Below are 26,624 nucleotides of genomic sequence, written 5' to 3'. Positions count from 1 at the left end.
GGCGGAAATTTCTTAAAGGATTTTTGGATAGCTGCTTCTTACGGGTGTCCCATAAATCAACGTCGAAAAGAAATCTGCGGTAAAAACTAATTTGAAAATAAAACGCTGTTTATAAAATTAATATAATCTTATACGCTCTCTAATGAATACTATTACTTTAATTTTTCTTCCGTCTCATGTTATTGTGAAAAATGTTTTTACAATTAACAGATATAAATTCATAATGCAGTAACCTTATTTTGAAATAAAATGATATTGTTTGATAAATCAGGTATTAATTTTTAAAATAAAATAAAAATAACAGATTTTTAATTTTATAATTCTTCTTTTTTCTTATTATAAGTAATCTATAGTTTGTAAAAAATTGCATAGCTATTTCGACGTTTTATGTATCAAGATGGCAAGCAGGGACGCTATAAACCGCGAGATTGTACGTTAAATAGCTCGGTGGAGTCTTCCATCTACATCACTAACAATTTCGTTAACTTCTCGCCCGCCTTATCTCTTAATATGTGTAATAATAATAGAAACAAAGGATAAAAAAATAAGTCAAATATTTATTATTCTGGTACTTTAATTTGTAAAGACAAACAAATTAAATGACAATAGTAATTTTAATGTTATTATTAAAAAAATTAATAACGAAATCACACGTATTGGTCGACTCACCCCCTCTTTATTATACCCTCTTTTATATTTCAAAACGTTTCCAAACTTGTCTGTTAAGATATCATGAAATGCGATCACACCAACAATTGTACTCGTGTGTTAAAATATATTGGTTGTATTTTATGTTGTACATTCACCTTATATTAGGGGGACCGGTAATTAATGTCGCTTTCTTAAGTTAAAATCACACGACTAAGTTTTTAACTAGTTTTTACTTCTAATACGTCTTCCAAGTACATAATAAGCTACCAAATGACAATCAAATATCGACAGGCACAGAAACGACATTACTTTCCGGTCCCTTTATTATTTACAAATATGTGTGAACAAAGAAATAAATAAAGATCGGGTAACATTTACCATAGCATGGAGTGTGATTCTATGATTCCCTGTTCATAAACAATAGCTCTGTCGTCTTATAGATTTAGAGGATTACGACAGTCAAGTATGTAGCTACTAATCATGATTCACTACGTTATTATGACTTAATTGTTATATTTTAATTAATGCAGATTTGTACATTTTATGCCGTCTTTGGAACAATACTCACTTTGAAAGCAGTAATAAATAATCATTTTATGTTAATTCCCCTCTCCTTTGCTAAATGTAAGAGTATAACTCTCTGTGAAGTCAAACCATGTGTAAATTAAATTTAGCATAAATTATGTAAACGACAGTCTTCAGAAATCCGGAGAGACAGCTATGAAAGACGTTAGTATTTAACATTTTAAGAAAAGAATTTTAAAAAATTACAAAATTTTTTTCTTTCACGTTTCTAGCCACATATTTATTTATTTCATAATCTATAATTGAGCAAAAACTTAATGATGAAAAAAAGCATGAAATTACATCAATATAACTGTTAAAACTGCCAATAATAATCAAATCAAAGTACAAAACATGACCTATGTTTATTATATTTTTAGTCATATAATTGATTAATGACATGTCTACAGGGGTGACGCATAAGGTAAATAATGGTCACTCCAGTGTCAGAGCAATGAACGTTAGTATGATTCACAAGTGTTTGTATGTTGTCTCCTGCAATGCTATTTTCGTCTGTTATATTAAATTGTCGTTATTACAAGTTAATTACAGTGTAATTTTTTGGTGTTGTATCATATGTTCTTTGAAAAAAATATTTTTTAAAAATACTTAAAGCGACTAACTCAACGGCATCATAAGGCCTTCGATGTAGGCCTCTCCTTTAGATTTTCATTGAGACCAGTAGGAAGTAGCTTAGATCAAGTTTTTCAACGAACAAGGTCGTCTGTGCACCTTGTGGCTGGTCGTTCTATGAAATCGTTAGCACTGCCCTCTCTATGGCTTTCTGAATATATAAGAAAACGAATAAGTGTTATATAAATATAAATAAATGAAAAAGATAAAACTTCCTAAAGGAAGAAATATACTTTTTTCAAAAGTGTTAACATTCACGAAACAAAATTAAAATCGCAACGTACTTATCCAGGCAACGATTAATTAAATTATGAATGATATAAAGACAGTCACATTTAATTAGATGAAGTGTATCTTATACTCTATACAATAATCGAAGGCAGTGGAGACCTTTAGTGTCGTCTAATCTTATTAATAAACCTCCATTAGCGACGCTGGCACATCGAGGGCAGAAACGTAGATCAATGGCAAAATGGAGACATGTGATTTTATGTCACGTTACAAGTTTATATCAAATGTATGTTCCCAATAGCAGAGGATTACTTTTTATTAAAGTAGTTTCTACTTTTGCAATTAATAAAAAATTGGTATATATGTAAACCACCTTTCATTAAAAACGTCCCACTATTGTATTAAAATAAATTCCGTTTCATCATCATTTCAATTTTAGAACGTCTACAGCTGGACATAAGCGCCACCCACAGATTTTTATAAGACACGAAATAAGGACAGCGCAGTGTAAGTCAAACTGAAAGGAGGCGACCTACACTACGCTTGCCGATCCGTAGTATCCACTCCAAAACCTTTAGGCCTCAGCGATTTTTGTTCTATACAGACTACACAATGACCCACTTCTACTTGCTAATCTGTTGGGCTATGGCAGTTACTTATGTTTGTCTACAAATCTTCTCATCCCTCTTACAATCTTCTAGAAAAATACCGGGAATAGCTCTCTCCATGGCGCATTGAGCGACTGTAAATTTTCCAATAAGACCTGAAGTGAGATACCATGTTTCTGTGTTGATGATCATCACGGGCAACACACATTACTTGTGAATTTTTATTCCTTAACTATTTATTGTATAGTCCAATAGAAGAGATAGTAATAAAAAGCTTTGATCACTTTATTTATTGATTTATTATCTTAACAGCATTTACACACACTATGACAGAAATAGGTTTTAGTTGCGTATATTTCTGTAGTCTGTGTCTGTGTTTGTAAGTAATTTTTTTTAATATTATACGCGTTTTTATTTTCAATGATATTACCATCACAATCTTGCCCATGCCTTAACAAAAATATGACCTGTACTGATGAACAAAGTTACCTGAATGGATGTCATTCTCGAGTTTTAGGCTTAGCAATATTTTTATATTTTGGCAATTTATTTTTATTTATAAGTTAGATTCATTTATTAAACTTTATAATTAGAACTAAATTTTCTGTTATATTTAGCCCCTTTCCCTCTAATAAATTTTTTGTAACTTTTAAGTGTTATTAAAGCATATCCATTATAGCTATTTTATTTCAATGATACCTTTTTATTAAGTAATAGTACTTAATGCATGATTATTTGCTTTAATTAAAAAAGTATCAATCATACTAAAGTAGTCATTAGCTATGGAAGAAAAAGTAATATAAAATAAATAATATCAAATTAAGTTTTGATACGGACAGGTTTATTTATAAAACTTAATAGGACCGGATGTTTCTTGTCAGTTATGTCGGATTAATTGGAAGGTTATATTAAAATTTCTTATCATCGATGACAAATTAAATCAAGTTTTTTTAAAGATAAAATAGTTTCTACATAAGGCTTATTTCAACGGAAGTCGCAAATGCTTAGTGTCATTAAAAAAGGAACTTTGTCCAGACTGTGTTTATACATGGGAACCTTTTATGGTGATCATTTTAACGTAGAGTATCTACTGTGGAAAAGGAAATCAGTTTTCCGATATTTAATTAAGCTAACTGCCCATTCAAACTAACTGCCCATCGCTCTGATAATAAAGGTCGTTACTTTTAACTAAAAGCGTAGAAGGCCTGTTGTTATGGTTTTCATCTCTAGCATACTCCAATGTAATGCATCTCTCTGATACTGCCTGATGATATCACATATAATTATATCAACGTCCAGTAATATAAGCAGTCGTAAACCAGTGGTAGAGGAACGAGACTTGCGATCGTAGTTCGCAAATTCGATTCCCCGGATACAATCTCATATAATTTTCACTCTATGCATTAATTATACAGGATTGCCTGTGTTCACAAGTTTCCAGAAGATAGGCAGCAGCGTCTTCTTCGCACCATATCATATTGCAATCTTCAGCACCTGCCAAGCGTGGTATAGAAGATATAGTCGAAGGCCTCCCGCAAAGATCAGTTAAGTCTTGTTGGCCTCTAGGGATTGAAACGACAACGACAATAATAAAATTTATTACGAAGAATAGCAGGTAATTTCGACGTGTGAACTTAGTAAACAACAAATATTCTCTATATTAGTTGCCTATAAACATTCAACAAGACGCATGATCAATAAATCCCAGCAGCACACTGATGTAATAGTGTCGACTGGCCATTTCACCTCGACGAACATCTATTTTCGAAAACTTTTATTGTATCGCATTGTAATAAATAAGGTAGTGTGTACCGATTCTTTGCAAAGTACAGTTGTTTTCGAACTGTGTTTTCGGTTATATTTACTGTTTTTCGAGGTAATAAACTGTTTTCATACTAGCTTTTTAACTTAGTGAATTTAATTCTCACATGGGATAAATATTTGTCTTACAAAGACATGTTTAAGATCACTAGTAGTGTTACTCAATTTTATTCCATAAAAAAATTGCTACACAGTGAATAATTCTATTTTATCAAGAAAAGCCCATATCCTTACAAAATATGAGTGATAGATTTTTAAGCATGTATTTTTATGTGATCAGGAATAAGGACACTAATATCTAAAGACTTTGACCAGTGTGTGTTGCCAGTTACAACTTACGGATCCGAGATGCCTTATATGAAGATTCAAGATCACCCACAGAGCAATGGAGAGAGCTATGCTAGGAGTTTCACTGCGAGGCAGAAACGAGAAGATCCGCAGAAGTCTGAAGGGTTGCCAAATAATGTCCACGAGCCGGTAGACGTGGTGTGGGTAGGCCTCCACGAAATGGACCTACGACATGAGTCGCAGTAAGTCGCTGAATACGGGCAGCTCAATACCGGTCACCGTGCCGTTCTTTAGAACAATCCTATGCCTTGCAAATGGCGTCCATCGGCTGAAAAAAAGGAGAAGGACAAGGCAATTCTTAGACGGAAAAATGTAACCGACATAACCTAACGAATTGGTAGGCTAAAGTGGCATTGGACAGGTTATATTGCAAGCAGAACCGATGGCTAGGTCTTATAGTTCTGGAGTAGAAACAACGGAGTAAAAACAAGTGCAGCGTAAGGCTTCTATCCACAAGGACTAACGACTTTGCTAGCGCCTTCGCTGGATACAGACCACTTCCTACATGTCCTGTTGAAAGTTAATGACTGTGGTCTATTTTTAACAGTGGACGTCTGTTTTGCGTGCTTTGTGGATAGCCTTCACAGCCTTGCCTAGTTAAACTACAGAGGTACATCGGTTACTTTAGTTCTTCTACAGATCTCGTATAAATCCCAGGTACACACAATACCACCGTACTATTATGTAATGTAATCAATCAAGTAAAACTTGATCAATATTGGAAAAAGGTTTTTTTTTGTTTTATATATATCCTTGTTTGCCCTAATCTAGCGAGGGACAGGGTCTTTCCATTTATTTTTTACTTTTTATTTTATTAATTATTCACGTTTTTCTTTTTATTTTCTTTCTCTCCTTAAATTCTTCACAAATCATTTCGTTCGTCATCTCTATTTTTTAGGATATCTCATACTCTCCTGGATCATACAAAGGTTCTAGATTTGATTTCGACTCAGTTAGTTTTTTGTCCAGTATTTTGGGCATTCATAATAAGTCGGCTTGTAAATGACCCCGTTACATATTTAATTTTTTTTATAGAAAATTAGTTTTAATTTCTTATAAGAAAATTTTCTTTCTGAAGTAGCTTAATTCACCATCATGTACACTGCTCAAATGCGTTCAACAGTAACTACTCACGAACTTAAGCAAGATCTCTCTTCATTAGTATTTATCTTGTAAACATCTTGAACTAATAATACGACTGTGTGGAAATGCGAATGCTACATTCCCCAACAACAGCTACTGTTGTTAAAACTTATTCTATTATGGTGTATTTACTTGTTTCATTTTTCTGACATGTTTATAAGTCCATGTTAAATACTGTTTTTATCTTTATTCCAGTTCGGTTGTTAGAACTCCCAGGCTTATATCAAAGATACTAACCCACTTCTCGGGCTTCTTTAGTGGGGAAGCGGGTCGACTTCCGAGTGAAGAAAAATCTAAACAACGCCTAATATAACGCAGTCAACAACATAGTACTGTCCTGGTATAAGAAATAAAATACTAATTTAAAGGTTGCTACATAAAAGTAACGGTTTTCTGTGAACTATCTTTAATGGTAGCAAACGATGATATTAACTAATAAATAATGAATCATAAAGAAGATAAAGTGCTAATAAATATTTAATGCGTGTAGAAGAAAGCAAAATAAACCTTCGTAAAGATTTATTTCATAAAAACTGCATATGTTATATGTATCCTCTTTTATTCAGGATAATAAAAACGATTTACTACATTTATTAGTAAAAAAAACATTAGAACAACAAGCAAAATGTGTCGGAAATAAAAAGTGATATTATAGAAGAGCTATTTCAGAAATCGGATTTTTAGCAAAAAATCGGACAATATTGTCAAATATCTTCTTCGACGACACTTTTATCATAGGACCTCCAAATTCTTCTGTTATTTGTTTCCAGTTATCGTTCAAGAAAATAAGCATGGGGTCGCCTGAAATATAAAAAAAACTCTTAACATCGTACAAAAATTGAAGAAGTTTGCGAAGTTCAAGTTTTTGTCTTTGACAAATGTTTTTTTACCAAAGCAATAAATGGACTTATAGTGGCATAGTGCTACAGTAGTATCAAAACCGCTACACCGTGTTGTCGTCGGCGCTCATGCTCTTTTTTATCGGCCCTTTAGACCACATTGCCTGCCTGCCATATTTCCTATATGCAAGATACCGCGATTTTGATAACTCGTATAGTGCGTGTAGCCTCAATCCCTTATAACTACCTAAGCTTGGAAACCTCTCCTTAGGCCATTTTGTTACTTATTCCAGCGAGCTGGAAGGTTGCCAAACTCTCATGCCACTTACACGGATGTTTCTTGAGGTTATTGACCTTCGAGAAGTGATTTCGACTTGGCCTGGCCAATGATATGAGCCGCCAAAAACGCTGAAGCTAGAATCGATAGGTGCTATAACCGGATCAACATAATGCTACTATTTCTTAACTCAATTCTCATCATTTTATGGTTCTCTCCCTATTGGTCATCAAAGTCTATAGGCTTCCGTAATCGATTTCAATTAAGGGTGCGTGAAGACCGAAATAACTCGTTTGAAGTGGCAGTGGCCGGGGAAATTCGCTCGTGCGACCGAAGTACGTTGGTACTAGACGCACATATTTACTCGTAATAGCAAGGTCACAACATTATAACTAAAACAATAATAATATTGTGCAATTTTCAGTAATTAGAATCTTAGTTATTCGTTCTGACTTAAGGATTTTAGTAGAAATATATCTGTATGTAATAAGTACAGAGATAAAGAGGCGGTTCATCCTTTAGTATGTCATACGGACCGCCCGTAAATGTAGTGCTTAGCTGAGTTTTGTTGTACATTATGATGCGCAATACATCCTATCTTGAGAAATAAGAAAGTGCGTCATTAATGTTATAATTTAATTAGCAACGGTTTTTTGTTTTCTAAAACAGCAATGTATATTTTTTTACATTACAAATGTTATTTGTCCGTTGACAATAAGGAATAGAGGTGACTTTAGAATCAAGATTACTTTACCGTCCCTAAGCTTGAAGGCGGCGCAAGGAGTTACCTAATTGGGACCTCGAATTTTATAGTTACCATAGCGCGTTAGGGTTACCTACGTTCACTACGTTACATTTAAAGGTAACAAAACAATCTATGGTTCAAAAGAAACAACAAGGAACTTTTAAAACTAAAAAAGTTTTTTTTTATTAAAATTGACGTAAATACTTTGCATTATAAGTTTCCTATCACTGCATAAAACGTTTTTATAAACAAAAAAGAAAATCACGCGGAAAAAAAATTGAGAAGATATAGACTATTGAATTTTCCCTCCTTTAACAGTTCGTCTTGAACTTAACATATTTGACAGTTACTACTCTACAAATTTATGTCGTCGTTTATTAGGTGCTCCGATCTGTATCTATCGATGACATAATTAATTGATTTATATTTATATTTGACACGACAGCCTAATAACTTCTGGTTAAACAAAGTCTATTGGGACAGTTAGTTTATTATATATCTTACATGTGCTATATGATATTAATTACATAGATAATATGGTACCCGTATGCTACGAGTATTATCATTAAAAATAAATATAATTCAACAATATGTAATAATGGAATTTATAATAAAATCTACTTACTCAATTCTTTATTTCCGTTAAATAGATTCGTCAAGTCGAAGTTTGCGCCATCTTTGACCTCATATTTATAAGTGTAAGACTTTGGCGCTATGTGTTTTTTTCCGTCCCTTTCCTCCATCTCATATTTGAGCTCCAAACCGATTTCCAGGTTTTCTAAAAGTAATCCAAACCACTTTTACCAATAAACGTGTACTACGAGTAATTTTAAATCGTTATGTCGGCATCTTATTGTTTGTTTTAGATACCCATAAAATCTCCTTCAAATAGTTTATGATACCAAATATAAACTTTCAATAAATACAGGTCTATTCTGAATCACACAGTGTATTAGACAAATTTTTATACTAAATACCATGAAAAGACTCGACAAATATTTATTCCAAATGCCGTATAGGTGTCTAAAAAACAATTACACGATTACCTCCGAATACGTACGTACGTAAAGAGGGAATCATTGGACATAAAAAGTGATCCAAAGATAGAATCCTAAACCATCAAAACATAGTAGCGTAAAAACTGTTGGACCAGAATTCAACAAGATATGCTTCAAACATAAAATTGCTTAAATGTAAAATTAGAACAGGACTGTGATCGAGCTTCTATATAAATTATCGTAGGGGCGACAAATCGCAGTGTATTGCGATGAGTATATTCAAAAATATATTTATACAGCATTTTCGGGTGTTTGGAATATACTATATCGGGTATACATATCTCAAATAAATCTCGTAATAAAGTTAAAAAATAACTGCAATATAAATTTAGGTTATAAATTAATAATTAAACAAAATATATGATTGTTTTTTTTTTGTTTCTAAAGTCACTTACTTAATTTAAGTTTCATTTGGCCATCTCCGGATATGGGCAAGATAAGGATGCGGCCATCGGCGGTGTAATGACCCTTGATGCTGGCGTCGAAGTGAAAAACTACGTTTAATTTCTTTCCTTTCAGATCCCATCTGAAGCAAGCGTGTTTTATTTAAAACACATTATTTAATTACAAACACTAATTTTATTTGTCATTTTTAATATACCGTTTAAGTCTGAACAAAACAGTATTTTTTAATTTAAAATATACGAAATTTATATTATGAATTTTTGTTTTTTGCAATAATAATAATTTAATTGAATTCTATAGTAATAGCCAAGTTTACGTTATTATTACCTGAATCAGTTATTCCCTGATATTAGAGTATTTAATTTAAATGCAAAAACTAAAACTTTGAACCGTTATAAATTTGACTATACAAGCTTAAAGTTCAACAATATAAATAATGTATTACTAACTTTATGTTTTTTATTAGTGAATTCTTCAATCCTTTTACGCGACCATCCTTTAAACTGAACTTTAGTCCAGCTAATTCAAACTTTAAAGGATCCAGCTCCATCACGTCTAATACTTCAACGCCGTATTCGGGCATACCAGCCATAAAAATAGGTATCGCCTTTTGAAACGCTTGTGCCATGCACGATGAGTCTTCTAACTTACATTTTTCTGCAGGCAAAACTAAAAAAAAATATGTTAAAAGCTAGCAACTAAAACAAGTATTATTTCTTTCAAGTAGTTTTTGTGTATTTAAATGATACCCATAATTACGAAAAAGAAAAGCTATACATTCATACGTCGTGATTAATCAGAACTGCAATGAATAATTAATAAGTTAATTGTCTTTGTTGGTCCGAACTACGAACTTAATCTAGAATTATCTCATGGCATCTCAAGGACTTTTAAATTATACTTTTTTCAATGTATCGTATTACCACTGCCTGCGTTTTAATCATAAAATTGTATGTATCTAATCTCTTAGCATCTTTATACATACAAATCGTAACAATAACGATGCTTAGAACTTATTGTAAAGCTTATAGCAAAATATATTAGTCTAACCTCGTTTTTAGTGAAAAATGTACTCGCTCAGCAGTTTTTAATTATTTTTTTCGGGTTTATGAATACCATGTTCCTTTAGTATATATCTTATGATTTAGAATGGTTAGTTTTAGATCATATTAAATTTTCATTTTAATTAGGATCGCAAATAATAAACATAATATACAAATTTATTACATTCCTATAAAATTGGACAAATTTAAACACGTATGCCCATTGTAAGCGCACGCAGTCAAGGCCATATACCAGCTAGCTTTAAAGTAAACCTCCGAGACCTTTTCTATAAATAATAATAAAACACGCTATAAACAATTAATATTAACAATGTAAATAGGACAATATAAGGAGTTAAAGTCTATCCTATTAAGGTCGTTAGATGACGCTTTCTACCGATCTTATTTCATATCTATGCGAGAGGTCTATATCCTGTAGTGGAAGTTCATAGCTGAAATGATGAAGATAATAAACCATTTTAAGCATTTTACAATATATAAGTTGATTACACTATTTATCTATAATATCATTATAGATTAGATTTCATTAATTATGGGTTTCCAAGTCAAGCATTAAACCACCATGCCCTTTGAAATAATGTTTTTTAATTTCAATTGCCCCGGAAAAAATCCGTTAAAATATTATTAATTCCAATGAAATCCATTTAAAATTAGTTTCATGTTATATGTATATAAATAAGTTAAATACATGTTAGAGAACTTTTTTTTTTAATAAATACTGTATTTTGTAAAAGTTGTAACAATGTTTTGCTTGACATCTGTTTGCCAATTTAAATTATTCATCATTATCGTAATCGTAAAAAAACCATAAGACGTCCACTGGTAGATAAAGATCTACTCTATAGATTTTCAAAAAGATCAGTTGGAATAAGCCAATGCGCATCATACGACCTTGATTCGGTCGTACCCTTGTATAGCCATCTATTCTACGCGTTATATGGCCATTGCTACTTCAACGTGCCAAGAAATTGATAAAATTAAGGAATAATTATCTACTTCGTGCGATATAAGATTACTTTTGAAGCATAGATCTTACTAAAATACTAGTAATCAATTGTAAAATATATCAAACCTGCACAACTGACCGCTCCGAGTAATAGAAATAAAATTATTTTATATAACATTTTCAAACCAGTCACAGTACTGAGAGAAATGCTAACAAGAATCGTACTGTTGCATATCTACTTGCGTTTTACTATTTATACTGACAGCATAGTAGCTTTATTCAAGCAAAATAAAAAACTTAAGATTACATCTAGACTTGAGATCATAATAAGTATTACTAGTGATATACGACCTATATAAAAATATATATTGTAATAATAATAACTGTAATTAACATGTCTAGATAATATGCCGGGCTATTTAAGTACATTACATTTAATATGGCCTATAATTATAACAATCTGCAAAATGGCATAAATAAAATGAAACATATATATTTATTAGTTATCAAAGGAAAGACTTGCATGTATAAAAGTGTACAACTAATCTCAAAGTTTAATAAGGATAACAAGCCAAAGAAGCGTTTACATCCACCCAGGTATATTAAACACACATTTTTACCCGTTGTTCTTGTTTGGCGTATTTTTTTAATAATTTGCTTTTTAACCTATGATTAGGTATGTCTTTGTGTTATCATATAATTAAAACCTCGCGAGAAATAGGCAGAAATTTTTCGCCAAACGAGGAGAGACGATAATAAAAATAACACCTGCAATGTTACTTGCCCTTCAAGTATAAAGTAGCCGCATATAAACACGTCTTTAAATATCTTTATAATCCTTAAAGCCCTCTGATATCATCTGTCCCTTTCTCTTTTAGCAGTGTAATTGAAATAGCGCTATATGCTCTGCCCTGCGACAAATTTAAATTTACAGCTATGACATCAAGCGGCCGGTAACACTATGACACTTATAAACTTACCCAGGAGGCTTTTCATAGAAGGCCTTTTCATTACAATTTGTGCTCAGAATAACACAATGTACTGTTTATAGTCGAGGATCCCGTTTACGTTTATAATATAGATGATGCTTCAAGAGCATAACGCGGTCCTTCATAATCTAGGGAATATGACAAAACTTTAGGTAGCGCTACTATAGAAAATTCTGAAGCGTATCACCTTGTGGTATAAACAAAAAAAATGAAGATACGATTTAAACGTATATGTTTTCATATACCAAATATGTGCATAATTATATTTATATTTTGCTAAAATATATCTTTAATATATTTTAGCAAAATATAAATATACTATAAAGTAAAAAGCAACTGGATTTAATATTACTGTTAATAATTGTGACAGTTTAATAAAGACCTATGTATATGTAAATAGGAACAGCTTTTCCTTGTGTTACTCTAAATTGTTTATAGATTGCATTGCTGCTCAATTTGTCTTATTATTATTTAACATTTTCTATAAATTTACGAATAAAAATTAAGTAATAGGTAGATACGGCGTGGATAGGCGCTCCACTAAGTGGACCGACGATATAGTTAAGGTCGCGAAAAGTCGATGATTGTGGACAGCACAGGACCTGTCATCGTGGCTATCTTCGGGAGAAGCCTGGGCCTTGCAGTAGGTGTCCATCGGCTGAAAAAAAGAAGAAGGAGAAGGTATTTAAATACTGTCACAAGGATAATTACCAATAAACCTAAAACTATGGTTTTTTACAAAAAAGATTAAAAATGTCTGCTTCTATATTTGACACATTCCTTTAATCAGTAACCTCACTTCTCGAACGATGCTCGTACCATATTAAAGTCTATTTCGGCTAATGATTTATCAAAGAAGAATTTACGTTGTCCTAATTTTTATGACATCTAGCACACACTGTAGCTTCCATAACCTGCCATATTTTGTAACCCGAAGCCATAAGATCTGGACTAGAGGAAGGTTGCTAATATTTTGACTTGCAAACCAAGCCTTCCTAGGTCCTCGTTATGTACTTTTCCACGATTTTCTACTCAAATTCATCTGAAGAGCCTGTAACTTCTTATCGCGGTCAGAAATTTCAGCTATTCGCGTCTTAATTGCTTTGATAACTTTTTATTCGCACCGGAAAACCTCTACGCAAGGCAACATATAATATATCTATTTATTTTGAAATCTGTAACGTATGCAACAATACGGTTCAATAAATAATAACATTTTCAATCTGTTTCTCCGACATTGTTTTACTGTCTATACTCTTTTTCCTTTACCTTTTATCCAAGTATTTTATATGTGTCCATGGATACTGGGCCTCGGAATCTGTCTAGTGCCGAAAAGCTCCATAAGACGTTTACTTAGATACTGGTATTTTGATAACCTTTAGTCTAACGGATCAAGGCCAGCCAGATCTCTTCTTGTCATCTATTATTGAGACTTCATTGTACCTCTTGTGTGTGTGCGTACGATAATAAATCTTTTCGTGATATTAAAGTTTTTGAGCAACTCGAAATTCGTAATTTGCTCGTAACCACAACGGTGTTACGCAATTACTGTTATTCGGTCCTCTTTGAGCATACACTCCATCGTAGAAAACCTAATCTATTTCGGTGCCATGTATCAAAGGTATTTAATAACTGAGTACACAAAAATTATTACGCATTTTGTGTCACTGATAATAATTAAAGACCGACTATGTATGTAATACATATGTATTTACAAAAAATAACATTTATTAAACCAACTATTATACAATTTGAATAATGACTGTCATTTAAAAACCAGACTGCAATAAACCAGATAGGTAGTTACTGGAGACGTAAACAATTTTATTTAGGTACTAGTGATTTAAAAATAACGTTTTAAATTCTATAATTAGTGTCCAGAGTAAAACAATAAGTATCTTTATAAATTCCAATGCAGCCGCAATATTTTATTTTCATTGCAAGCGTTATTATGTCCTAATGCGACTATAACTGTCCTTTGTTCAAAACAAGTAACAAACTTTATTCCGCAGAACGTCAGAAATTTTCACTTTACCATGTTTATTTCTTTGTTCCTCCCGGCGCGCATTTTCGACGTGACTTGACTTTATAACGACCCACTCCACATACATAGACAAGTGTCTTTTATTATTTTGTTATCTCTATTATATTTTATGAATAATTTAATAAAGTAACAAGTATTTAATCTCAATCGGAATAAATACAACATACAATGAACATGCTGGAGGTCACCTGTCAAACTGTCAAGAGGTAACGTAAAATTAAATATTTAATGATAAATATAAGGAACATTCAATCTGACTAACAATTAATACTCGCTCATATTTCTAATAAATTGTAAATTCTGAGTTCATCCACAACATGATTAATACCGTAACCTTGTGATCTAAGATGAAAAACTGAAAATAATTTAACATAATACTTTGAAATATTGACAACAATTCCCATTTATATATCATGTATTTTTTTATTTCATGAGTAAAACGAATATATTTCAAACCGGAAAGAAATTTTTAGGTTATTTTTGGCTTAACATCACCACAATAATATCATCATTATCATTCTCATCATTTCAGCCATAAGACATCCACTGCTGGAAATAGTCTTCCCCCAGAGATTCTCAATAGATCCGGCGGTCTTAAAGCGGTCATATAAGTAATGGAAATTCCCTGGTCCTTTTACAAACCTCAAAGGCCCCAGACCCTAGGGCTCTTGGCTTTGAAGATGTTGATAGGAAACGCAAACTCTTTCGATAACCTCACCATGCAAAAGCAACACAGAACCACGTGTTTCCATCTTCCTAAGGATCACAAATGATTACACCTTAGGTATTATCTTTGGAATTCATCAGTTCAAAGGGCTGCCGTTGGAAATATTCCTACTAAAAATTTTCTGACACACTCAATAAATCACTCACTTTCCGATTTTATTCACATTTCAATTACCGAGCATTAATTATTCAATAAATTTAAAAAGTTTAGCAAAAAAAAAACTAATAGCTAGTATAACATCCAACAATAGTGTAAACAGTTTTTATAAGTACTATATTTTTATTTATTTATAAATATATATACATATATGTGTATATATATATATATATATACATATAAACATATATATGAATACATACATAGTAAGGATATGTAGCACTAAAGACTGGTATTAAAAATATTTATCAAAGTAGAAAAAAAACCCCAAGAATATTTCAAATTACAACAGCTTTGCAAAATTATTAAACACGTGTTAATTCAGTAATTTTGTTATACTCATGATAATACTTTCACCATCTCATGATAATAAGGGTGTGATAAATGCTCGCTTGTTATATTGTATACAATCAAGTGAACCCCTTAATCTAATTTTGTTTATCTTAAAGTAAAAACTGGTTTCCGATAAATGCAACTACGTCCGACCACAATCTTTTGCCCGGACAAAGTCTGGTGAGGTAGAAAGTTATAATAATAATAATAATTAAACCTTATAAAGGTCGTTAGAAAACGATGACCACAACTTGTGTCAATGAGGTCGTTTTAAGACTAGCAATTGACATCCTCCACCTGAAATCATTTTGATAATAATAATGAAATATTTGTTTTTTTTATTTTATAAAGAAAACCTTTTCGTGTTTATATTTACTTGATAAATATTAAACAAGTAAAAATATTTTCCCAACTTATTAAAATTTAATAAAACAACTATTGTCGTATATAAAATCTGAATATAATGCAACGATTTATTCAATTTAATGTTTACATAATGAAACAAAATTTGGATCATGATTCACCATTACAAAGAAGCTCCTAAAGTTTTTAAGCCCGCAATATTAGAACAACGTCAGCAAATTTGCAGGAGACAAATGTTTATACAGAGATTAGAACAAAATTAATAACGACTTGAGTGCCTAATAAATTCTGCGTTACAGTAGCATTAATTAAATAAATAAAATATATATATATTATAATATATATATATATAAATATAAATAAATATATATATATATATATAAATAAATATATATATATATATTAATTAAATAAATAAATAATATATTTGTCTTAAGTAATATTAGCGTCATCGCTAAATTGAATGTATTTAAATAATTTGCTCTCAAAAAGATTCTTTACACCTTTTCACTAAAAATTTTGCTTTCAAACACATTATTTATATTGATTGCAAGCAGCAATATAAAGTCTTGTAAGACTTAACGAATGTCTTCGATAAAGACAAAATGTACACGATTTTGAGCACTACAAAATGTATTGTAATTAGAATAAATATATAGGATAATTGGCTATAAGTGTAGATGCTTTAAAATAGTTAAAGTATAACTAATTTTTCAGCAAAATAGTTTGAAACTTTTACATCTATTTACAATCAGCCTGAAAAAGTGATCGCACGGAAATAAGTAACATTATTTTTTACCTATTGGAATGCAACAGGTTAATAGTACATAAAAAAGGCAGTACATAAACTGCAGGGACATTATGTAAACAATAATTAATTTAAATGTACATAAACCGAATTTTAAATACACTTTTTCTAACTACATTATCATTACGTTATTAATTGTGTTTGAAATCATTGGTTTTTGTATAGGGTCTACTTACCGTACAATAATTGATAGAAAACAAGCTATACGTTCACCTCTTCAAGGTGTAAACGTTGATCTAATCAGCATGTATAAAATAATAAAGTACCCTTCGGTATCATACAGTCTGCAAGTCGTTAAACGTTCAAAAAGAAAATCAATGTCTATTTTTTCAGTTCGCACTTCCCAACCAAATATTTTCTTTTTATTCTAAAATAGAAATTTGTTTGGTACTGAACAGCGATAGTCCAGCGGAAGAGAACTAAGACTTGCGATTGTAGGTCGCGGGTTCGAATCCCGGGATACAACCTCACATAATTCACAATTTGTACATTAATTATATAAGACTGCAACTGCTCAGAAACCTGATTCCATACTTCAATACGATCGCCAACCTACAACAAGCGTGAAACAACAAAGGCGATGCATACTATGTCCTCCTTTTAAAGTAAATTTACGTTTATTCGTAAATGGTTAAACGGTGTAGTGTTTTCATAATTACTCATCTGCCTAGTGGTTATCTCTGCACCACTCTGGGTTGACTGGTACAGAACCTTTCTAAGGCTCCGCAGCATCACAGTAATAAAAAATCAAATAACAAATGTAACATAATTATTTAAAATATTATAAGTAGTAATCAAGGCTGCCCAAGTTGTTAAATGCGGGCTGCGCAGGACTGGTCATTTTGGCAATTTTTAGAAGAGACCCACCCATACCTTACAATGGACGTCTGACGATTTAAATATTATAACTTAATTCTTTTTAGTTGAACCACAAAATTTATCTATAAATTAACGTATTTATATATACAACTAATTATGTAAAAATATGTATAAATATATAATCAATGAAATAGTTAAGCTTGAACATGTAAAAAAAAAATTAATTTAATTTTTAAACACATTAACAACGTAAACATAAATATATACGAAAAACATTACAGTAAATCTTAAAACTATTCTGAACATACACTAACGTCATCTTCACAACATTTTTATTTAAATTGTGTACGATGGTTTAAAAATAGGACTGACAGTAAGTAAAAAATTTAAACCTAATAAGAATAAAAAGTAGTTTTTCAAATAAATTCTACCAAAGTTCCTATTTTTTTTTAATTAATGTCAGTGCTGTTGATCTTACGGTAACTTTATCGGCTCCGCTAGGAAAACTTGGCCGTCGGTAACTAGAAAATCTCGTTAACTCGGTTCCTTCCGTCGCTAATCAAGTAACCGTCGCGTCCTGTGTTTACATGTAGGGTTAATAAACTGGTCCGCTTTAAGGATAAAGAATTTGTTAGATGTTAAGAAAAGTTTATGTATTTTATTAACATACTCACAGTCATGAGTGTATAATTGAATTTATATGCTACTAGCTGATCCCGCAAACGTTGTTTTGCAAAAAAAAATGATATTTTAATTTACAAATAAAAAATAAGGGTTGATTGTAGAGGGGTGAAAAATATGGTTGTATGTATTCTTGTATGCTGTATCATAAAAAAAATAAAAACAAAAAATTTCGTTAAAAAAATAAAAAAAAATTTTTAAGTGTGAACAACATTTATCACTAAGGGGAAATAAAAAATTATATTATATATATTGAAAATAGATAGTAGCCGATTCTCAGACCTACTGAATACGCATATTAAATTTGGTAAAAATCAGTCAAGTCGTTTCAGAGGAGTTCAAGTTCGAACACCGTGACACGAGAATTTTATATATTAGATATAGCCTTCAAGGAAAATGCTACTTGAAATTATTATACAGAATCGATGAAACTATTTGCAAGTTACTATAACCTTTATTTTAAGGCTATTATTTCTGATCGCGAATTAACATACGTACTCGTATAAGGAACTTCCTTATATGTACTAACTCATCACGATATCTCTAGAAACGTAAGTCTCTAGCACTTGAAATTTGGTAGTAATATTAATTTTATAGTGCAAAAGTCAGCTAAGAACGCATTTCATTAAAATATTTTTTTAATTTTTATAAGCAAAACTAATACCGAATCGGTTTCATAAAATTTTTCCTACCAGAGACAGTGAAACACTAATAATAATAAAAATACCACGCAAAACCATTGGGGAACAACACATGCCAGGGTCATAGTCAAAATAGCTTTATTATATAAGTTAGTCATAATCATTTATAGTCGTCATTTTTAAATTATGTTTACGTTAGTTCATGACACGCCACCTGCTGAAAAAATGAACAAAACCTTGGTGGCGTTTGTATTTTTTTTTTTATATGAGGTATTAACTTTTTTTTTTCTTTTTCTCTAAAGTTACAATAATTCATTTCCAAACATCTTTATCCTAACATAGTCTGGACTAAAATATTATTCCATTTGAAGCTCAAGCTCAACAAATTTTTGAATTTACTTAGATATAAATTTATCGCGTCGCTAGATCGTTTGTTGTTGTTGTTAGAATCGTGTACATTGTCCTTTATGAAGCTCAATAGTAGGGACAGCAATTTTATTAATTTAAAATTAGATATCAATATTTGTCTTAAATTTATTAGAAATTTTACGAGTATATATCATGGCCCTTTGATCCGTACTCAAGATATGTAGAACTATCTTACCGAATAAGCTTTGATTAACTACAAGGGCATCGTAATTGATTTTACAGGTATTTTATGTAAAGCGCCAAACGATTACTTTTTAAATTTATGATGTTTTCGAACGTTAAAGTATTTACTGATAATTTGATATATGTGGTAAAGTCTAAGGTTCTAGTCCCGATTCACCACCATCTAGCTGTACTACTCATAAGATAGGGTTTACATTACAATCAAAACAAAACCGAGGTTCATAAATCACTTTAATATACTACCTTGATCCCATACCTAACCCTGGATTCGCCGAATAAATTATATCACAAATTACCTACATATCAGATTTCATAGATTAGTAACCAAGCAAAGGATACGTTTACACGTGGGAAAATCACTATTGACATTTTAGTATGCATGGCAGGGATTCGTTTTCTTGTTGAATGATTTGTTTTCTTGTTGATTTTTACTGCTTACTCTACGATCTAAGTATCATTTATAAGCATACTGAAGAAACAATAGCTAATTCTTTTTATTATGAACGTAAGAAAGAAAGTCAGGAAACGATCGTAAATTCGATAATTTTGGATGTAGTAAAAAATAATTATCACTTGCGCACCTTCTGAAAAAGGAAAAAAATGTAAACGCATCTTTAAACAACTGTCCAATGGTTGACACACACTACACTTAATTGCCCCTTTTACTTGCTTACAAAAGTATGGTTAGGTGAACGCTAGATTAATTCTGCCAGACAAATATAGTACAGTTAACAAGGACTTATTCTCTGTAGTAAACTAACTCTAATATGTTTTTGTTAAAGTGTCGTAGATTTAAAATTACTAGTTTTAAACTTGTATCATAAATCAAAAAAGCAAAAGACAAAACTGTAAACACATCTCAGCTTTTTACACGTGTCCGCTTGTGACGACAGAACTCCACGGTTCGATTAAATAATTCATTTGTTGAAGTTGGAGCAATTTGCTACAATTAGCATAGAAACGAGATCCAGACGAAGTCAAAAGCAGAAATTGAAATGAAATTCAGATTATGTCGAGATTGAAAAGAACCATGTCTTATACTTTCTAAGGAATTTAATTTTCTACCCGATAGTACTTATACAATAGGCATAATTCATTTGAATGGTATAAATATGAATTAATAAGCTCTGGCTGCATTGATACAATTTCTTTCCAATACGGGATAAGATGATTTGTTGCAGGAATGTAATATCAAGTCAAGTCTACTTTTCAAAGGTATATGAGCTGCAATATTGCAGTATTGGTTTTGGTTTAATTTTCATGGCAAGGAAAAGTTCCAACATCTAGAATTTTAATCTATAGTTATAATTTTTTTTAATATAAAATTAAACTTTAGAATCAATGAACAAAAACGCATGCTCACAATGCAACGCGAGTCGCTTATGAATTTAAGCCTTATTAGTCGGAAAATGATCTGTGTTCAGCGCCTTTTTATTTTTTCTGTAGTATTATTCAATTAATGTGGCTATGGAAGACTAGTGCTTCGCGTCTCATCCGCGTTCCAATGCTACATAACGTCTGCTTGCCCAAATACACACAAAAACGCAGGAAAACACCCACACGTACTCGAACATTATTCCTTATGGGTTCGCTAAGGGATGTATTTTTACATTAGTTTCTCTCTTTTAAATATTTTTTGCTTACTGATAATTTAATTTAATAGGTTGCAATAAATATATCATTATTATTAAACATAAAACCTATATATACTCAGTGATCAAATTTAAGGTTATTCGGTTCGTTTTGTGAGCTTAATGTGTACAAAAGTCTATTCGTGTAAAACATTAAATGAACACAGTCATCACTATCCTCTTATGCAGCTTAAAATGACTTATGTAAAACTACTCTGCATGTTCATACGGAAAACGATTATACTTAAAAGCAGGTTGTTTACTAAAACATTATACGAGTGATGAATTTGAATATAAATAAAATTGTTGGGCGAAGAAACGATGAATAAATTGTACAGTAATTAAAAAGTTTTTAAGATAAATTCAAAAGATTCTTTCGACGCTTTAAAAGTAAAATATAAATCGAGGCCTCATTTTCAAATTGAATAAAGTTACATTTATATACAAAATGAGTAGCGTAGCCCAGTGGTAGAGAACTGAGACGCGGGTTCGATTACCGGAATACAATCTTATAATTTTTGTTCAAGAATTATATATGATTGCTACAACTCCAAAACAAGTTTCCACAGGATGGGCAGTGGCGTCATCTGCGTGCGATAATACCACACTGCGATTGCCAACCCGCCTGCCGAGCGTGGCTATTATGGCATATCCTCTTATATATTTTTGGGAGAGGCCTGTGCCTTACAGTAGGCTTGATAGGTTGAAGCAACTGTGTTGTATTAAAGACGTGAGTGTGTGTCCACCCGCAACGGTAGACAGTCGATCTTGTTAAGATTGTTGAAAGACGATTACATACAGACGGCTTCCAATCATTCATATTGGAAACCTTGAGAAAAGGCACAGCCGTGGACGTTTTACAGCTGATATGATAGCGATGATGATGATGACGATCTTGAGGATTTAAGGTAAGTAAAAATATTTCAATTTAAAATTCGGCTACATTGATCACCGTGGTCTCTGAAATGTTACATTCCGGACCATTTGTCACCGATACGTTCTTACTCGTATTTTACATACTAGATATTGTTTTAATTGAAAACATTTTAAGTTTTAGGGGCCGTTCATCAATCGTATCATTCATATTCAGGATCAAGTACGATACTTACGTAAATCAAAATTTTTATTACGTTTTCAAAATAAACATTTTATTGATGGATATGGAAGTCGTTTATTCAAGGAAATTGTATAAAGCCGTGATTTCTAGGGAAATTACAATTTCAAGCGGATCTGAAATTAAATGTAAGTATCGAATGCTGAACGTCTCGACGACATAATCTAACTAATATTTCATTTCCGTTCGGAATTTAACCGAGAAAATGTTTAAAAGTTGTGGATCTCTAGTAAAACGTATATTTACGACGCATAACTAGTTTGTTTTATTTTCTAATAATGTCAGTCGCTAATATATAAACGTTTGTTTTATAGAAAAGATAATAGAGGTTTCTTATACCTATTTTAAATAATTAAAATATGTAAAGATTAATATTATAAAGGTTTACTTACTAACATAAAAATATTTGTATTTACTTAGTCTGGCTAAAAAAAACTTTTATAATTAAAAATAAACAAAGTATTACTTTTGAATATAGAATCTGTTTAACATGAATATTCCTTGCGTATTCCTATTTTTGCGCCAATATATTGTAAAATATTTCATAATATTAAAATGGAGTGGTTTGATAAATGTAATGTGCACTTTAAATAAGCTTCATATATTTTAATGGTTTTATATTAATGTATGAAACTAGCACACTGTAATAATTAAATAAACTATAATTAATATTACTTCCAAAAAAAAGTTGTTTTTTATTGTAACGATATTTAGGGCTAAGCTTAGTATTAAGCAATTTTTGCCTCTCTTATTATATACTTACTCAGTGCTTGTACAGAAATGGCACAAAGAGTGTTTTTTTTTGGTATTTCAGTGGAAAGTAATTAACATTAAAATATTAATAAATGAAATTCCTCCTAAAGAGCAGAAACACATATTATTAGATAATACAAATTTATTATAATATATAATATTACCCTAGGCAAGAAAACCCCCTATTATTTCTCGTATTAACGCGCTGTAAATGTTTCTTATTTATCTACGAAAGATTGATTTAGGGTAATGTCCTGAAACATGAATGCTGTCTATTTTCTTAAGGCCGTATTAAGCGATTTTACATACAGATTGATTGGTTTTAAGCGGAAAAGCGTTTATGGGATAAATTTATAATTCATTTGTCTGCAAAAAGCCCTAAAATATGTACACCTTTTTCCAAATACCTATATGATGTGAGCACTCTGAAACACGGTAAGTTGATTTATTCTTTTCATTGGAATGCGAAAGGCCAATAACTTCCAGCAGTATAAAGCCTGCAGGGACATATAGTAAACAATAACTTATTTTAATACGTTATCCGAATTTTGAAAATATAGAATATTATAATTACGTTATATATTATTACTCAAACCATTGATTTTTGTAGGCATCATTTATTAATTTACACCAAATGTTTTACGTGTAATTCACTATTTTAAACCTTTTACACCTATAACCAATCAACCTGAATAGATAATTATATTTTACTTAAATAAGCACCGACGATTTGTTTTAATGTAACCTTTAAAAAATTAGTTAATTATTAGCCCTTCTCGAAAAATTTGATCCTGTTGACAAACTAGCAAATTTTAATTAATAATTAAAATATGTATTTAATAATTGATATTCCACAAGAATTCATATGAGAGGACTTAATATACTATTACCCTTTCTTAGCAATTAAATAATGAGTAATGATATTCTTGGCTCATGTCTTACATGGTAACTCCGTATTACGAATCGATAAAAGTGATCGTATCAATTCGGAATAGGGAATTTTGACTCTTCAAAATTATATCTGAAAGAGCATCTTACCGTTTCATAATAAACAAACGATGTATGTTTCATCATACGTTTGTATTTGCGGACGCGTTCTCCTGCTCTTATGTTGATTGGTCTTGTTTATCCTAAGATTTGACGTATTTCAAAATTTAACGTGTCATTTAGCGTATTTGAATATTGATACTTATTTAATATGTAACTTGATGTGTTTCTCTGACAACTTTGGTATCGAAAGCACCTAAAATTTTCATGCTATTATCTATTAATCACTTCTGTCCATTTAAGAGCGCACATAAACTCTCACCAACCCATAAAATATTAAGAAAGTAAAGCTAAAGTGTTCTTTCAAGAAGTGTCGGGCTTAAAAATAAACCGAAAAAAAGAACACGCGCCTATATTCTTTGTTTCTTACGGCCAATCACTCTATCCGCCTTGTACGTATCGTACGTATGAATTGTATATTATAATTACCGGAATACCGTTGCTGGCTACTGACTAGGTCATATAAATCCTCTATACTTTTTATTTTTATATTGATAGTTTACGTCGCTATGCAGTTTTGCTTGTTCGTTTGTTCTATAAGTCCATTGTTACGTATTATTTTACTGTAACCTGGTTTTGTAAAATTATAATTCAATTACAACCATCATTTTTATTTATTTAATCCGTTTATACAGTCCATACGCTCGCCAACAACCGTAATTATAAAATTAAAAAGAAAGCAACTTAATAATTTCAGTAATAATGATCTAATATTAAGCTTAACTAATATAAATCCTAGCCCAATTTATGTGACAATTATTTGATTTGTGAAACACAATATTTGAAATTTTACATGACGCACAAATCATATTGCAAGGCCCAACTATAACTCAAGAACATAACTGTTTTCATCAATATAAATGTTACGTAGCCTACGCGATACCAGGTTTGTGCTTTAAATTTTGATCAACGTTCATTTGCCACATTGTCATTAATAGGGTTTGAGTGGCAGGACGCAGATGGCACGTAAACTAAACATAGTTTTGTAACAATGCACAGAAGCCCACTGCCGACCTAGAAACTTTATTACCGACCCCTAAGATGATTTGGGAAGACGCTCAATGGACCTGGTGCTAGGACACCCCGAGAAAAGACCTCGGGTTGGTCTTTCACACGGAACTCGTTTAATATTCAACGTTATTTTAATAATTTTATCAGTTCCAAATTAAAAAAGTCAGTAAAGAAAGGAAGATTTTATTAAAATTAGAATTGAAATCACATCTAATTGGTCAATTCTTTCACACGAAATTCTTATAGTTACAAAAAGGAGCAAGGAAAGAAATCCAAGTGGAAGAAATCGATTTACATACAAGTGCTTGTTATAAAATGTTTATCTTAAAACTATCAATAGAGGTTTACAAACTTAATTAACATCCAAGAATAGTTTCATTATTTATTATAGATTATCCCACTACATTCATTTAAAATAAACAAAAATACTATTTCTTAATTTAGTTTCTAGAAATGGTCATGTGTTATAAGCAAAGATTGGATATTCGAGTTGATATTAACCTAAAGTTGAAACGTTTGCTTATTATGGAAAGAACTGAAAAGCACAAAAATCTCTATTATTTAAAACAAAGACTGTACCACAAAATACTCCGTTCATGCACAAGTTGTGACTACAAAAATACTTCATTTTGTGAATTCATCTATTAATAACACATTAAAGCCGCCTCCGTAGTTTCATAACTAAATATTAGGCAAGTATGCTCTCGAATATCCTATCTCTAGTTTTAAATGTACTAAATTTAAAATGTGGGTATTAAAAATATTGCAAGATTTTGTACAAAAAAAGTGCAATGTAGTAAGTGGTAAAATTTGTAAAATGTATAAAATACATGATAATACTGAGAAGAGTCATATGTAATGTTAAAAACTACACTGCTTCTATGATATGCGCACGTAAAAATTTAAAGTGCTATCACTTTATATACATCATTAAATTCGATTTACTAAGTCCGTGAATTCTATTCAAACTTACAACATACAAACTACTATTTTCATTTCAAACATGAAACAGTTAAAAATAATACAATCAAAAGCAATGTTTTAAATATTACTTTTGTGTTATATTCTGTCAGCACAAAACGAATATCTATAAATTCTAGACTAAAATATGAATTAAAAAATTAATCAGAAAATATGAAATGTTATTCAGAAACGATTTTGAAGCTGTCACATATGGATCTGCATATGCTATCGCCCAATTGCTATCCCGCGAGTCACACCGACGAGAGAGAATAATCGTTTACTTGAGAAGACGGATTCGGAATAGTATCATAAAGGCTTTCCACAGCCACGCGACTGTGGGAACCCTTCATGATATTCTTCCCACAGGTGTATAAAAAGCTATGTAACTTGGGCGATAACATATGTATATCGTAAACAATAGAAATATCATTACAAAATTAAATATTATGACCATGTATTACATACAGGTATAATATTATCAACCGAAACTACAATTAATTAAGAATCTATTAATTTAAATTTTATTTGAATAGATGCACCAAAGGAACTAAATTTGACTAAAACATTTCAAAATCATCACTATCTAATAACTATCAGTT

The 26,624-nt window shown here is 31.2% G+C and overlaps 1 protein-coding gene across 1 annotated transcript; it reads right to left on the bottom strand.

Annotated features, from left to right (window-relative positions):
- Positions 1–6,648: 6,648 nt before the first annotated feature.
- LOC137918394 (circadian clock-controlled protein daywake-like) lies at positions 6,649–11,544 on the bottom strand. The gene is made up of 5 exons (XM_068761191.1): positions 11,460–11,544; positions 9,773–9,992; positions 9,314–9,444; positions 8,486–8,638; positions 6,649–6,800 (listed from the first exon to the last, which is right to left on the bottom strand). Exons 1-5 carry the CDS (start codon positions 11,509–11,511, stop codon positions 6,649–6,651), a joined length of 708 nt encoding a protein of 235 aa, XP_068617292.1. The 5' UTR covers positions 11,512–11,544.
- Between the last annotated feature and the right edge of the window lie 15,080 nt (positions 11,545–26,624).

The sequence above is a fragment of the Battus philenor genome, unplaced genomic scaffold (assembly GCF_028537555.1).
Source record: "Battus philenor isolate CCGP_79_NKW_IND1 unplaced genomic scaffold, ilBatPhil1.0.hap1 SCAF_14, whole genome shotgun sequence".
Classification (NCBI taxonomy): domain Eukaryota; kingdom Metazoa; phylum Arthropoda; class Insecta; order Lepidoptera; family Papilionidae; genus Battus; species Battus philenor.
Note: the sequence above shows the minus strand (reverse complement) of the source record. Positions and strands in the feature narration are given on the sequence as shown.

Bases quoted from the DNA above. Each gene is read 5' to 3' on its own strand.
- LOC137918394 (XM_068761191.1), bottom strand. From the start codon at position 11,511: ATGTTATATAAAATAATTTTATTTCTATTACTCGGAGCGGTCAGTTGT. The intron at 9,445-9,772 runs GTTAGTAATACA...CGCTTGCTTCAG, and splicing joins TCACTAATAAAAAACATAAA to ATGGGATCTGAAAGGAAAGA. The intron at 8,639-9,313 runs GTAAGTGACTTT...GATTACTTTTAG, and splicing joins CCAAATGAAACTTAAATTAA to AAAACCTGGAAATCGGTTTG.